We start from the raw sequence: 14104 nt of genomic DNA on the forward strand, positions 1-14104 counted from the left end.
AGGATCCAATACACATGGTCATGTTGACATACAGTTACAAAACGACAGCCAGCAAAATGTTTGGTTATAGTTTACCTTTGCAACAATGAGATTGAGGTTTTTTAGTAGGAGCAAACGTCCTGGGGGGACACCACTTTCTGATTCAGCATCCCCATGAGCCCCCTGCCAACTAAATGTGCCCTGACTCAATAGCACCGCTGTGTTGTTGTCTTCAGGCCACACTGCAACGATTGACAAATTAACACAGCTTGGGGGAAAAAAAAGAGAGTCAAATTTGTAAACACTAAAGTGCCTCGGAAAAGTATTTTCCCCCTTCCTGATTTTCACCTAGTTTTCTCAATTTATGGATAATAGCTCTGACAGTGGTTCACTGGAACCCTTTAGCCTTGGAAATGGCTTTGTGACCTTTTCGGACTGATAGATTTCTATCACTTTTTCTTTCATTTCTTCAGGAATTTATTTGGATTGAAGCATGTCAATTATGTAATTGCAATTTTGTAGCCTACTTCACTTTGTCCTACAGAGTTTTGATCATTTGTGTACCTTAATAAATTGAATGAACATTTCAAAACAGCATTTTGTATTTCCTTGGGTTGTCTCTGTGTGATATTAAAATTGGTTTGATGATCTGAATTATTTGTGAGTAATAAATGTGCAAAAAACACAGAATTAAGAAAGGGGCAAATTTCTTTTCACCACGCTGTATGTATGAGTTATCGATCCCACCCCAAAATTTCCACAATATTATAAATACACAAAAGTGAGAAGTTGGTCATACCCAGTGCATAGTAGGCCTGCAGATTGCGGTTAGTCAGTTCGAAAAACCGCTGAATGCGCTCCAGCGACACCTTGGCCTCCAGGGTGCCGTTCAGCACCCATGGGAAGGCATTGAGAGGGACGATAAGCATGCCCACAAGAGCAAGAGTGGTGAATACCTGAGGGAGGAGGCAACGTCTCATCAATGGCTACACTCATCCACTAAGTTCATTATGTGTTTTTCATTCATTCATTGCCTAACCGCTTTATGTTTCTCGAGGATGCTGGAGCCTATCTCAATCAACTTTGGGCAGTGGAGAGGGGACTTCCTGGATTGGCCACCAGCCAATCCTGGGCCCCTTCCAGCTTTTATTTTTGTTTATTTTACACTTTACTGAAATTTGTAACAGTTACATTTCAAGACAAACCAACAATTTAATTTATTTCATGCTTAGTTTAATTTCTGAATTATACTAATCAAAGCTGTATTACGCGTTAATATGGAAAATATTTGGATCCGTTACTCTCATCATATAATTTAATGTGGAAGTCTATACTTATATTCATGCTTTAGATATTAAAATAATTTTTAAAATGAAATATTTGTATAGAATTACAGGTAAATTAATTCACCTAAAAAAATGTTTAAATAATTAACTGTAAGCAATGACAAATTCACTCAGGACATCTAGTCGATATTGCATGTAATATTACATAGTAATAATAATTAAATGTATTTACAAATATGTTATAGCACACTTAAAAAAATACTTACAACAGTTGTATTATAATTTCAAATATGTTTAAGGGTATGACATATTCAAAAGTAAATGATAAGTATATTCTGTTTTAATATTAGATTGCATAGAATGCCATTTCATTATTTTGAATATTATAACTCATTGTTGTTTTGACAATTAGGGACTGTTTACATCACCATCACTATCGGCCAATCGTGTTGCTGTTGTTTGGTTTCCACACCCTTTAGGACGAATCTGCTTTTTGTAACGTGGGAGATTAAATAAAAGAAAAGGGATATGGGAGGGCTTTTAGAACAGGTTGGAATTTTCTTGTCTGAAGTCTGTCCTCTTTGCAAATTCAAAATCCATTGATGTATTCCCTCCTTATTTAGAGTGTCTACTAGATAGATCGACTAAACTATGAACCTGTAGCTGTAGGTCAAATTCTAAAATCTTTAAACTATGGCAACTTGAAATTTATCTTTAAACCCCTTTTGCCAAAATGACAGATAATGTTGCTAATCCATTACATTTGAATGTCATTGTTTACTTAATATTGATTGTTCTACAGTCCAAAGCAAATTATATTGTTCCATATGGAGAAAACGTTGCTCATTTTCAACATTTCTTCCTTATCTTAAACTTGTCTTTAAAAACAATTCTTAAATAGTTACCTGTACATAAAATGAGACATTTATAATTTTAAAGGAACAGTGTGTAATGTATAGTGCCTCCTAGTGGTGAAAAAAAAGTTTCGCTCTGTAGAAACAAAACAAAAAAATATTTGAATAACAGGCACCAATACTCAACTATCATACCGATGTTAATTTTTATATTCATAGGTCTTAAAATGTGTATTTCTTTTACATAGCGGACTCCAATCCTAGTAGTCGCCGTCATGTTTGTCTGGCATTTGTTGCTAAGCTGTGCTCATTTGGCAGTTTATGTGCGCATTAGACAATACAGTGCCATCTAGAGGTTAATTATGACACAATGTACTTTTAACATCATTTTTCCTGTTTAGGTAAATTATTTGCATTATTACCCTAAATGAGCAAAACTCCCCGTGAAACAAGAAGAGAAATATCGTTGGAAAGATGAGAGAGACATTCGACATAATTTTTCCTACCAATTTTCTACCAGGCTTCTGTAGACATACATGCAAAGTCAAGCTCACAACTTTACTTGCCTTGGTGGCGGTGAGCTGATGTCCAAGGAGCACATACGTAAGGAAGGTGAGGACGGAAATGAGCACGGGAAGCGCGGCCCACGTGTACACGCACAAGGCATCCAGGTACTTGACGACTCTCAGGTGAGACAGCTCCCTGCGCCGACATTTCCATACCTTCTGGAGAAAGTGAACCTCCCAGCCGTAGAACTTAATGACGCGGATCCCAAACAAGATCTCCGTCATGAGCTGGGACAAAAGTATCGGAGAGACCTGTTTAACAGCTGAACTACAACTGCTTTGGTGCTTCCTCCTGCCGATCGGAATTGGGAGCTCACCTTGACCCGGGCATCCTTGTGGCGCAGCATTTCCTGGTTGTTGATGAGGATGCGAGATGCCAGGAACTTATTGAGGGGGACCAGAAGCAGGGCTACGCCCAGCCCGGCCAGGAAGGCCACACCCACCTAACCAACATCACATCTGACATAAACTTCAAACACTAATATGAACAGTTAAAGGTGTTCCCAAATAGACTTTTTTAATTAGTCACAGAACGTGTAGTGTTCCTCCTTACAATGATGCAAATATGTTGGAAACTATTCGACGCGCTGGGGGACTCGGGAAATTTTGTCTCAGAGTTGGCCCATCTGGCTTGTTTGCAGTAGAGCTGTGACGTCATTGAAGGAACACAACACTTTCAAAATGTCAAATCCCTTCAACAAAACATGTGAGGTCAGCTACAAAACATGGAGCGATTTTCATGAACAGTGATTGCGTACGGATCATTTCTTCTTGGAGATTGGCGATTGTGGCTTTTCGTTTGTGTTTTTCCCTGTGTGTGTCGCTGTTGGGATAATTTTGTCCAGCCAGCTTCCCTTTAATTTTGTGGCTCCCGAGGGCTTTCCTGTTTTGTTTGCTTTCGGTTAGCACTAATTGACTGCCCACAGTGTGCTGTCTGGCCGCCAAGCCCGGCGCCAGTTTTGCTGGGTCCCTTGGTTTATTCCTGGCTGTTGTTGCTTTTCGTTGTTCGACCCCAGTTTGGCTGCTCATCGCGTGTTTTTCGGTCGGTCAGCCTCGCGTTTTTCCGCCTTTCTTTGAGCTCCCCCAGGTTAGCCCCCACCCCCAGTTTTTTGACAGTTACCCCATTTTTGGGTGCTCGCCCTTTGTTGTACCATTATTGCATCAACCTGCGACACAACACCTAGGCATTCTCTACAGAGACTTCTAAAACACTCGTAATCTCCTCGAAGGATTAAGACGGACAAGTGTATGGCGACGGGCTTGCTAGGGTTCTGGTGTCCCTCAGATGACGTCACAGCTCAGGATGACAAAGACATGCTGTTTTCAAAATGCATCATCTCGGAAAAAAAATTGGAATATACCGATGAAACGTATAGAGATTTTATGCAAAAACCATGTGCTATTTTCTCACATTTTGAATGCTGATTGGGAATTTGGGATTACCTTTAACGGACTCGCACACATATTGAGATCAGTGCCTCACCTGAAGGTAAAGCAGGTAGAGGGCAATGGCGAGCTGAAAGGGAAGGCTCCACAGCTCATGGAAGCTGTTGAAGAAGTTGACCACACGGTCCGTGTCGGCGCTCATTAGGTTGACCACCTGGCCCAAGGACATGCGGGCCAGACTGGCGCCGTCCACCCGGAGTGCCTTGCAGTAAATGGCCGACACTAGGGCGGCACGAGCGGACAGCGCCACCTAAACCGGAGCAAAAAAAAAAAACATACTTTAACGGACATTGCTTCATTTAAAGAGGATATAATGCATTATAATAGAATGAATTTATTATATATCTGTCTGAAAATCTCTAAAAAAGTTGACAACTAAGTGATTTTCCAATTTTCTATTTTCATAATCCGTTTATGCTTTTACCTTTTGCACTGGAAATATTCTAAATCCTCAGAATTGGCCCTTCTCAACTGCAAATATTCACACATTCTTATTGTCTTACATGATAGAATAGCAATGTTATTATAATTTTAAACGATTTAAAATATTTTTTTCAAATGATTTACTTTGCGTAACACATGCTGTCCGATTCACTAGTGACACTAATTCTGAAATGTAATTTCCATCCATTATCTGCACTGCTTTTTCTCAGTAGGTCTTCAGGCAGTGGACAGGGGGACACCCTCAACTGGTTGCCAGCCACTCGCAGGGCACACAAGAACAGACACTTTGCTCGTACATTCACACTTAGGGACAATTTTAACCGGCAAATTAACCCGACATGCATGTTTTTGGAATGTGGGAGGAAACCGGCGTGCCCGGAGGAAACCCACGCAAGCACGGGGAGAACATGCAAACTCCACACATGAAGGTTCGATCTCATGACCTCAGAACAGTGCCGCGAAAGTGCTAACCACTCAGCCGCCATGCTGCCCAAATGTAATTTCCTTGTTTTCTATTTTTCCTTTGTGGGGTCAAGTTCTGTTTTCTGATTTTGAATAAGAAAAATACATTTTAACAGGTGTGGGCACTTAAAATCTTTGGCTTATGCCCACTCCCTGTTTATGTATAATGATGGTGTATCAGCTCTTTTTTTGTTATTTCTTGCAATTATCATTGCTCCCTTTTGTTAATTAGTGGTTGATGTCGTTTTTTAGTTTGTGATGTGCCCAAATAAACTTCATTCATTAATTCAGAATCAAAATTAAATATTTCGCTGTTGCCTGAAATTAAAGGCAATTTATGTATTCATTCCATTTACTTTTTCCCCCTGCCGCATCATACGGGTCCCCTGCCCATCCCTTAGAACACGTCTAAACATCCCACTATCCTTTCACAACAGCTCTCCACCTATTCCTATCACCAACAAGAGCTCTAGCTTCCACTATATTTAAACCTCTTTCCTGCAGTGCACTCATAACACCATCCATACACGTCAATCGCAGCCTTCCTCTAAGTCTCTTTCCATTTACTTCTGCTCTGTAGATCCTGTTCAACATTCGCTCCTCATCCATCCTCTCTATGTGTCCGAACCAACAGAGTACTCTCTTATCCACACGCTTGCTCACTTCCACTACGACTCCAGTTCTGTCTCTCACAATTTCATTTCTCAATCCATCCAATCCTGTCACTCCTAACATACTCCTCAAACACTTCATCTCAAAAAAATTTAATTTTCTTCTCAAATCTGCGTTCGGGCTCCAAGTCTCTGCACCATACAACACAGTCTGCACAATCACACTCTCAAACAGTCCTCTCTTAACATCCATACTCATACTCTTAATACTCACCACTCTCCTAAGAGGACCCAAAACCTTGCTTCCTTGATTCACTCTGTGCAATACCTCATACTCCATTCCACCAATTGCAGCCACATCAAAACCCAAGTACCTAAAGAGACGTCCTTGTAAAATAATTATATAAAGGCGCTTGGTTTACTGTCAACAAATTAAAAAATAATGTTTCTTTTGGTATGCATACCAGTAAAATCCATCCATTCATCCATCCATTATCTGCACCGCTTATCCTCAATAGGGTCGCGGGGGTGCTGGAGCCCATCCCAGCTATCTTCGGGCAGTGGGCAGGGGACACCCTGAACTGGGTGCAAGCCAGTCGCAGGGCATACCAGTAAAATAAAACTTGAAATGTTTAAATTATAGTGGCCATTCTATCTTTACAATTTCTGTACTTGACCCTCTGCTTTGGAATAAGGCTGGTATCAGAACAGATACCAATAACACATATTGGTAGTACCGACTCCTAGTCAGAACCTAACTTTAGAAGTAACAATTTGGCAAATTTACGGTTTCTTTTCTAAAATGTATTATTTAATCTACTGAGTCACCAACACTTTCCCCTCAGAATGCCATTGATGTCTACAGACATAAAATTGCTTATATGCATGAAGTAATCACTGGTTTTTGGCTTAAGTGATAATTTTGTTTGTAAATGGTTTCAGCTCACCGCCAGCAATTTGCCTTGTCTTGGAAAATAATGAAAATAATTGTTGCCTAATTTATAAAACAGCATGAGCCAAACCGCTAATGAAATTATTATGAATTTGTTTTAACTAATATTGTGTTTTACACAAGTTAGATTAAAACGACAATACTTTCAGTGCATCCCATTATACAAATAATGATCAGCATATTCATCAAATATTTCAACAATGGTGAGTTCCAGTCTAAAATCAAATGAGCTGTACGTAATTTTGGTACTTTTTACTCTCTGCCGCCATATCCTGGCCTAAAGTCATGATCACAGCCTCAGTCAGCTTATTTATGGTGGACATGCTCAAATCTTTTTTTAATGTTTTTGGGGGTTTGGGTTGGTGTTCAGACTCTAGTAGAAACGGGCCTTTTCTCATTTTCATCATTTCCATGCTACATTGACAAATAAAAATAAAACAAAACCCTGCGGGAATAAGAACGGCGTCCCTCTTCAGCACCCCCTCTGCCACTCCATTCCTCGAACTTAATGTGTTCCGCCTCAAATAGATACGATGAAAGGAAAACCAAAACAGATACACGCAGTGTAAAATAAAGCATGAGGACACTGCAAATTCAGTTGGACATTAACACATAATTGATGGAGAAAATATTTAACTTTCAACTTGTTAAGGACACCTCAAATGACACACCCCACCTTTAAATGTGTGCAATTTGTACTGGCTGCTTAAAAGAAACCATCCTACCTTGGAAACTTGATAGGCAAATATATTCTGTATGAAAGTAGAGAGAAGGGCGCTGGTGAAGAGAGCCGCGCAGCACCAAGCGCCTCTGCTGACAGGGGCCTTCTCATCCTCCATGAAGCCCAACAGGAGGCTGAGAAGAAGCGGCCCGCAGAACCTTAGCATGTTCACCAACAGCTTTAACAATCCCAGGGAGTAATAACGTCCCCCGAAGGCCACGTGCAGAACGCGTAGTAGGCTCACGTTGCCGTCCAGCTCAGGTAGTTCCTCGCCAAAGTCGCGGACCGGACTTGGCCATGGGTCAGGTGCCTCCCCCCAGCGGCATTTGGCCCAACTTTTGTGGAAGCGGCGACGGATGACAGCAGTACGTAGGTCGCGAGGGAGATGGTAGAGTCGGTCTACCCGGTCTAGTTGGCCGCGCCGACCTCGCTGCAGGAGGGGTGTCAACCACAGGTAGAAAAGGTGGGAGAAACGACCGCTACCGTCCTCTGCCACAATATCATCCGTGTCCTCCTCGGTGAGCAGCGGCGCCGCGTCTTCATCTTGGATGTGCAAAGCACGAGAAGTAGGGCATGATGCTCCCGCCAGGTAAACCAGCACGGCAAAGATGTGGCCGGCAGCCAGGATCAAGCGTGCCAATGGCAGGGGTTCGCTTGACCTCAAAGGAATGGTTGCTACACAGGTAAAAACAAACTGTTAACATACTACCACAACTTACAAATTGAACTAATTAAAAACTAATTTTGATTATAAATGGTCATATACAGTACCAGGCAAAGGTTTTCTGCCTAAACCTTTAGCCATATTTCATGCTTCAAAGAAAAAGACTGTCAAGCTGAACTTAAAAAGTATGAAACAGCCAATAAATCAACAAATAAAAAACAAATATGAAAAAGCCAATATATATTGTTTACTTCACAATTATGTCGCACTTGTTTATTATAATTTTTTTTTACATTGTCTACAGGTGAAAACTTCAACGGTGGCCGTATTCCTTTTTAAAAGCACTGTAAACTGATAACACACACAAACACCTAGAGCTGGGATGTTATTGACATTCTCATGCTATATTATCTTTGCATGCGACAAAGAAAATACCTGGGTAAATTTAAGGTAAAATGCAAGAGAGAGAGAGCGAGAGCGAGAGAAAAAGAGAGGTAGAGAGAGAGACAGAGAGATTCCTTAACCACTAGGGTCGTTGGTGCACAATCTTCTGCGGTGTGTCTTGGGTAAGTACTGCCTGGTGGTACCCATCACTTTTTCCAGGCCAACAAATGTTTCCACCCAATCTTGAACTGTGGACCTTACAAGGATAATAGTAGATTGTGCTAACCACTGCACTGCAGAAACATGTCTTAATATCCAAGACAAAGAGCCTTTAACATGTCACAAAAGCAAAAGGACGTAACATCTTCACCACAAAGTTTGTTTTTCAACAAAAACATGAAGGCCACAAGTGATGCAATGCGTATCGTACGATGTGATTAAGGATCTAGTATTAGTATTGTCACATGTCTCTGCCTGTCGATGCTGAAGTACTGCTCATTTCTTAAGATCGAATGACGCCTTATACTGAAAAACAACAGTGACCAGATGATGAAGGTGCTGTATCTGAGTCGTATCAGGAGAAGCCTCCTGATCTTGGTAAAAATGGAAACCAGCACTGGAGAGTAAACTAATGCAAGTGCATAATTATACTTTTTATGTTTTATCACATAATTTTTCACATTCCTTCTTTCTCTAAAAACTTGATGAATGATCAACTATTCTCTTGCCAGGAGCAAATGGACTTTTTCAAACAATTGTTAAATGTTTTTTTTTATCTTAAATGTCTTAAACTTCTTATAAAATAATTAAAAATGTCATACTTTGTAGGTAGGTGAGGAAGGTGACTATCAGGTGTGGCACACCCAGAAGTACGGACAGGATCAACAGCAGAGGCCCCCGTGTCCATTGCGGGAGTGTGGCCATCCCGCCAACATGCAGCAGCCAGGCGAGGGCTCCGAACCCAGCAGCAAGACCGACAGGGTACAAGTCGGGCTGCTGGGCCACCACTGCCAATGACGCTTCAGCAGCAAACATCAACGACATCACCACAGATGACAGCAAGCGCAGGTACTGGCTAAAAGGAGGCCGCGTACTCGGGTGTTGGCACCTAACACAGGGGTGACAAACTCATTTTAGCTTTGGGGGGCCACATGCTAGAAAAACCTTTCTGAAAAGGGCCAAACCAGTAAATTGATGGCATAAAAAAGTGTGCCTCAGCTGGAGGGTTGAAGCTCTTTTCTGAGGCTCACAATGTAGTTAAGATCCAGGTATGTGAGATTTCAATTTAAAACAACTATTATAGTGTTTATCAACCGTGCTTTTGTAAAAACAACAATTGAACTCATTTCCACTAGAGTTTATTTAACTCTGCAAAACTCATGCAGAACAGAAAGTGACAGAGGTACAACACAAACACTAATTTAAGTGATTGATATAATTGTTTAAGTCTTTCTGCTTTTTAATTTTTAATAAAAACGTTTATCTAAATGTGGAAACTTCACTGATAAGACATCATATAGAAAGGAGCTAAAGCAAAGACACCCAGGTGCTATTTCTATTATTTATTTCATTTTCTATATTGCCTTAAACAGCCCGTCAGTGACTCTTATTTCAAGTAAAATAAGACCGGGATTGGTTTCCTTAATGTTCTCCGGTTGCTCAATCGTAGTGGGTAAATACAGCTAGATAGTCAAAACTGCAACTCGTTGACCCAAAGGAGCTATTTTTTTCTCTTGTGCTTCTCTCAGCATTGACTCAGGGGCCACATTAGGCCCACGACCCTTTAATTTGACACAAATGACCAAACACAAGTCAAAATGAATCGATAAACATTTGCAAGTCAGAACATAAAATTGTTTCTTACCTGTCAACCCCTGAAATATCTAAAACATAAGAGTCAAGCTAAAACAAAACAAATGAATTTTCCCCCAAACATCATTTTTTCCCTTTCGGAATAATAGTAAATACATTACATATAGAGGCCCTTAATGTAATTTTGAAATAACCTTCACTTGTACCCATCCATCCATCCATTATCTGCACCGCTTATCCTCAGTAGGGTCGCTGGGGTGCTGGAGCCCATCCCAGCTATCTTCGGGCAGTGGACAGGGGACACCCTGAACTGGTTGTCAGCCAGTCGCAGGGCACACAAGGACAGAAAACTCGCTCGCTCATTCACACCTAGGGACAATTTGGACCGGCCAATTAACCTGACATGCATGTTTTTGGAGGAAACCCACGCTAGCACGAAGAGAACATTCAAACTCCACACAGGAGGTTCGATCTCATGACCTTAGAACTGTGCCGCACACGCGCTAACCACTTCCGCCGTGCTGCCCTTGTACCATTGTTGCAAATTGGCTTGTGAAGGATCCTTCTTTTGGTTCTATTATTTCTGAAATAATCTAAACGGGACTATAAGGCCCTTGCCATGCTTCTTTTCATTTCAATAACTTGATAATGCTTTTGTAATGATGGATCAGTTTCTCAAGATATTTTCTGGTTTTGTAAGATGTAGATCTACTAGTTGTGTCTCTCTTTTTAGCTGATTATACAGCCATGTTTCCACTCATATAACGATGTCCAAATTCAGCACCAGTAATCACAGAAATTAACCAATGCACAAACGTGCAAAATCTAACATGATTTACAAATTTTGTAAAAAAAAACGGCCGACGAAAATCCCATTTAAGGAAATAAAATATTTGTTACCATGTTTATTTGTGTGTCATTTTTATTACCCCAAAAATAACTCAAAGTTTAAGTGCAGGTTATAGAATTGAAAATAAAAAGTGAACCCTGGTCGCCATTTGTCTCTGGTACCTTGAGTAAAAATAGAGTGATGATGAGATAAAATCTGATTCTTTTTCATGAGCCAAGTAGATCACTGGTGGTCCAGTGGCTAGGATACGGTGCATTTACAGCCATGATCTAGGTTGGATTCCCGGTTCATCCAACAGCGAAGTTTTAACTGAGAAAATGTGAACCAAAATTTTATACCGATTTTTAATCAAAAATTAGGGGCGCAGGTTTCAGGGCAACTGCACGTTATACACGAATAATTACGTTACCTAAGTAGACAAAAAATTAAATGTCACATAAAAATCATTTCAGAATATGATCTCATTTGAAAAAAATGTTTTAATCACATAAGGTACGTTTAGGTTGCCATCTACACTCTACAGTATAAGGGTTTTACTAGGGCTGAAAAATGCATTAAGTTCAGACTGAAGTTTTCATTTAACAAAGGCTGCAATAATCTTAAAATAAATCTGTGCCATTCACTTATAGACAGGTCAAAATCAATAACATTAGAATCCATTAAAATTTTAACTTATCTTTAAATCCAGCTGACATGCAGTATATAGACCTCAAGTTAATCTCAGTAAATAGGCATCACTTGAATTGAGTTACCATGTTGACCAAAGAGCTTAACAAATATTTTCATTAGGTGTCCATATCACGAGGAGAAGATAATGATTCACGCCACTTCCAACACTGTCATTGGTTTTCACTAATGTTTCGAAACCCATAGTGTATGCCTTAACCCAAATATTATGGACTACATGCCATTCGGATTCTTATCGGTGGAATTAGACAATTCACGGAATTGTAATGTTCGTTTACCTGGCCAGACCCATGTAAAAGGCAGCAAAGGAAGCCATGATTGTATGAGGAAGAATGCCAAGGACCAGCTGGTTGAAACAGTCCCCTACATGTCCATTCTGCCACAACGGAAATGGTTGTGAGTTGTTTGTATGACAAAACTCAACCAGCCAAGCCGAGGGCCCGAAGCCCCCCATGCTGTACTCTAATTGGCCCAAATCTTCATCTGAAAAACAATGCAAAAAAAAAGTTCAGTTATATTTCTCTACATCCCAAAATGCTAAATAGTGTAGGAATTAATTTTAGGTGTTTGTAAATTTGCCTCGTCCTTTTTAGTGGAACTGAAAGAGAAAACAAATCCTTAAGTGGTCTGTGTGGTATCAAATGTACAATATACCATGTATATAGAACATTGTTTTAAGTATCAATGTGCTATGTTTTCTAAACTGCATGCAACAATGCTATTAGCATAAATTGGAATTCATTCCTGAAGATGCGCTCACATGTAAAACAACGGGTTAAAAATATGGTAAAATTCCTAATTATTAAACAAAATGGATAACCTGCAATATATCCTGAGCCAGGTTGACAAATTTAAATTGTAAATTGAAACTGGTGCTGGGGAATATTTCTTAAAATGTTGAGAGGATAGTGTGCCTCGGGATTTTTTAATGAAAAATAAAAGTGTGTTTTGGCTCAAAAAAGGATGAGAAACACTGCTCTATTTGTACTCAACTCCAATTGTTGTCACTCCCTAGTTGTTTATTTCCCCGAATTCCTGTTCTAAAAAATTTAAATGTTAAAGTAGAAATGGTTTAAACCCATTGCGTCTTATTTTACTCAATCGTTGGTGTCTTTGAAATTTAAAAAAAGATTCCTGATTTCCCAGCAAAAGCCTTCGGTTTGCTGTAACTTTGGCATTAGAATACTGTGCAGCAGTGTTTTTCAACCAGTGTGCCGTGAGACCTTGTCTAGTTTGTCGCTGGAATTTTCCCAATTTTATCTTTCCAAAAAAATCAGGCTTATTCAGTACTTTTGCTTCCTTCAGACGAGGAACTGTAATAGTCATCCACATCATTAGGTGGCAGTAGATTTTTATATACTAATTATCTGCTAATGAGGTCGCATACTGCATTTAAAAACTTAATTTGTTTAAAAAAGCGGTTTAAGATTGCACTGTAAAAAATACATATATAAAGCACGTCATTCTTTTTATTTTAAGTATTATATTCAGCTTTTTATATACTAATCTGCTTATCTGGTAGTACAGTAAAATATTTGACAAACTTAATTTTCAAACATTTTCGACGGACGGTGTGCCTCGGAACTTTTTTATAAATAAAAGTGTACACTGCTGTACAATAATCGATATTTGGGATGAATTAGTCAACCAGTTGGCTAGAATTGTTGGAATTAGTTCAAAATCCCGATACATTTATTAATAATGTTATTTAAGATATCAGTATTACATGTACATTCACCTTTTCATGCCTGTCCTTATGTAATTTGTGAAAATAGCATCCAAAAATACCAAACGTAGCCGGCTGTGTAAAGACACACGTGGCTAGAAAGGGGTGAGGAGAGAGAATGCCGAGTTGATTCGGGTGTTAATGTTGATCATCTCTGAGAATTAACCTCACCTTTAGATAGTTGATCGATGCCATTGTAAAGGTTCTCCATTTTTGCTTGTTTACGTTCCAACACATCTTAATCAGCTGTGTGATTCGTATTTTCTGTTTTTTATCCGCATTGAAGATGGTGGTAGTCTACGTCAAACGTAGGTTTGTATTGACGTTTTAAAGCCAACATTTGTGCAGGTTTCTGGTGTTTAGAAGACAAATGTCGGCACTCCTATTAAAAGACAAATAGGACAAACAAATTGGACGAATGCCGGAAGTGTCCAAACTGTAGGACTACGAAAAGGTAAGGCATGCGGGAGGCTAAGATAAAACTATTTCACAAAATAAGTAAAAAAAAAACAACACAATAACAGACCATAACTTTGACAACACGTCAACACACAATGACGGGAAAATAAGGCAAACAATTGACTCAACCGTCGCCTTTAGATGACGCAGAATATCGTGGTTTTATTTACGCTTTAAAACAATCAAATATGCATTACTAAC

At 39.7% G+C, this 14104-nt stretch overlaps 1 protein-coding gene across 2 annotated transcripts in view; it reads right to left on the reverse strand.

Annotated features, from left to right (window-relative positions):
- The window catches only part of abcc10 (ATP binding cassette subfamily C member 10), a 30290-nt gene extending 16304 nt beyond the window's left edge, over nucleotides 1–13986 (reverse strand). The window contains exons 1-9 of one of the 2 annotated variants that reach the window (XM_088342282.1): nucleotides 13616–13986; nucleotides 11997–12201; nucleotides 9191–9477; nucleotides 7326–7996; nucleotides 4169–4381; nucleotides 3003–3128; nucleotides 2686–2913; nucleotides 779–935; nucleotides 76–221 (exon numbers count right to left, since the gene is read on the reverse strand). In XM_088342282.1, coding sequence (XP_088198408.1) covers nucleotides 76–221; nucleotides 779–935; nucleotides 2686–2913; nucleotides 3003–3128; nucleotides 4169–4381; nucleotides 7326–7996; nucleotides 9191–9477; nucleotides 11997–12201; nucleotides 13616–13655 — 2073 coding nt within the window. In that variant the 5' untranslated portion in view covers nucleotides 13656–13986. Of the gene's footprint in view, nucleotides 1–75; nucleotides 222–778; nucleotides 936–2685; nucleotides 2914–3002; nucleotides 3129–4168; nucleotides 4382–7325; nucleotides 7997–8509; nucleotides 8665–9190; nucleotides 9478–11996; nucleotides 12202–13615 lie in introns of those variants that run through there. The other variant, XM_088342283.1, reaches the window with a different exon arrangement.
- Between the last annotated feature and the right edge of the window lie 118 nt (nucleotides 13987–14104).

The sequence above is a fragment of the Urocampus carinirostris genome, chromosome 8 (genome assembly GCF_059441175.1).
Source record: "Urocampus carinirostris isolate Australia breed hairy pipefish chromosome 8, RoL_Ucar_1.0, whole genome shotgun sequence".
In the NCBI taxonomy this organism is placed as follows: Eukaryota; Metazoa; Chordata; class Actinopteri; order Syngnathiformes; family Syngnathidae; genus Urocampus; species Urocampus carinirostris.